This window comes from Polypterus senegalus, chromosome 6 (genome assembly GCF_016835505.1).
Source record: "Polypterus senegalus isolate Bchr_013 chromosome 6, ASM1683550v1, whole genome shotgun sequence".
Classification (NCBI taxonomy): domain Eukaryota; kingdom Metazoa; phylum Chordata; class Cladistia; order Polypteriformes; family Polypteridae; genus Polypterus; species Polypterus senegalus.
In genome coordinates, this window is record NC_053159.1 from 115,273,069 (window position 1) to 115,275,102 (window position 2,034).

At 35.5% G+C, this 2,034-nt stretch overlaps 1 protein-coding gene across 3 annotated transcripts in view; it reads left to right on the forward strand.

Annotated features, from left to right (window-relative positions):
• The window catches only part of LOC120531430 (protein FAM222B-like), a 50,302-nt gene extending 49,094 nt beyond the window's left edge, over nt 1-1,208 (forward strand). For all 3 annotated transcript variants that reach the window (XM_039756847.1, XM_039756849.1, XM_039756848.1), the window contains exon 3: nt 1-1,208. This exon is cut by the window's left edge and continues 1,149 nt beyond it. In XM_039756847.1, coding sequence (XP_039612781.1) covers nt 1-437 — 437 coding nt within the window. In that variant the 3' untranslated portion in view covers nt 438-1,208.
• The last annotated feature ends 826 nt before the right edge of the window (nt 1,209-2,034 follow it).

Below are 2,034 nucleotides of genomic sequence, written 5' to 3' on the forward strand. Positions count from 1 at the left end.
AGGAGCTGTGCATGGGGCAGCAGTTTACCTTGAAGCCCCCATTAGATAAACCCACCCCTTCTCCTCCAGTCAATGGGATTCCTGGCAGCATGCCCTACACAAATGGGCATTATTTTCAACCTGTGTGGAATAATATTTTACCAACACCAAATAGTGACAGTTCTGGTTCTCAGGACTTGGCAATGCCATTCCACGGAGGACCTTCAGGGGCATCAATAGACTGTGCAGCAGGAACTCATTACAGAGCTGGAGCTGGTTCCTCCAGCCAGACTAATGTGATGCAAACCATGGATTATCTGGGCATGGACTTCCAGCAGCCTTGCTTTAGGGATCAAAGTCTAGGAATGGTGGCCAAGATGCATCAGCCATCGATGACCAGGGTTCCAGAATCAACAGATAATAGAAATTCTCATATTCAGCATCCTGGGTACAGATAAGCTGAAATATGACAATGCATTTATCTTCATCATGTGGATCTGATTAGTCTTACTCTTTATAATGGATAACTGTGTTTCGTTTTCCAAACTTGCAAGTGATCAAGTTAGCATTTATGAATAGTTAATGTACTGTAACGTCTGGTTAACAAAATGATGTATTGACTTTATTCACGTTTTAAAAATCATTTTAACTGGCTGAACAGTGGCTTTTTTCAAAATTTTGTTTAATTGACCCTTAAACTAGCCATCACTACAAGTCATATTTATAGCATTAATATATATTTTCATTACATCTGTCTTTAGTGGAAATTCTTGTTTAGAACAGTGTAATACATCCATCCATTCAGCCCCTCGAACTTCAATACTTTTTTTAAAACCTACTTTTACTGCACTGAGAATTAATTTTAAGAAAGATTACTCATTTTCTTGGAGTAATTTCTTGCACTAGTGCTGACAAATAATACTGCTTGTATATGTGTGTATGACTGTGTGTGAGCAATCAGAAAACCTAAAGGTATTCCTTGGCACATGAAATGAATGCCTTAGATGTGTGTGCTTCATATGTTAGTACCAGTAAAACAGCAGTTGAACGGAACTGAACTGCATTTATTCCCATGCTAATATGAAATTTCACAAATGATGCAACACAAAGAAAGTTGATGTGTCAAAATTTTACTTGCTATTGACCCTTAAACAGTTTTGGTAGCTTGGAGTATTTCTAATCCTCATGTTTCCTCAACAAGCTCCACCCCATATTTAAAAAAAAAGCAATAAGTTAAATTCTGATTATACAACATTACATTTTTTTGGTTGAAGTACAGCTTAACATATTCCTGCAATCAAGTGACAAACTATTTTTGCACCTTGAGTTTTCCATTATTAATATCCATATATATATATATTTTTTTACAAGTCAATCATCACAAATGACAAGTAAAGGCTGATCTTTCTTTTTTTAGTAACCATAGTATATAGGTTAAAATGGACAATATAACTAATTTATGGTGTTTAACCCTGCCAACCTGTCAAAACACATTCAGGAATGAGTTAAGCTCTGCAGATTCCTTCTCATTCCTATTGGGCCTGAAACCATTTTTCCACAAACATCTAAATACATAAACTATACATAACTTCATACAGCCAACTGACATTACTGAGAGCAGTCATTTTTATATTTTTAATAGCACAACCTCCCAACCATGTTTGTTCTTGACTCTACCCTACCATACACTGATACTGAAAGAGCTGCTGACTGCAGTTTACTTGAATTTTAATGCAGGAAATGAAAGTACTGTTCAAACTGTGCAATTATTAAAAGAATAAGCGTTTTTTCTAAGTACCGTGCTACTATTTTGTGTTAATTTATGCAAAAGTCTAGTACTTTAAAATGAAGGGTTATCTTAAGTGTACTTTTATGAGTGAACATACACATTGATCACATGCAGGTTTGGAGGTAAAAAAACAAAGCTCAAAAAAAAAAAAAAAACCTAATTTTAATGTACACTGGCTTCAGTACTATACTACTGTAACTTAAAGGTGTAATAACTCTGTGCGAATGTTGCCTGTCTGAGTCTGAGTAGCGTCATTTGTGGGTTAA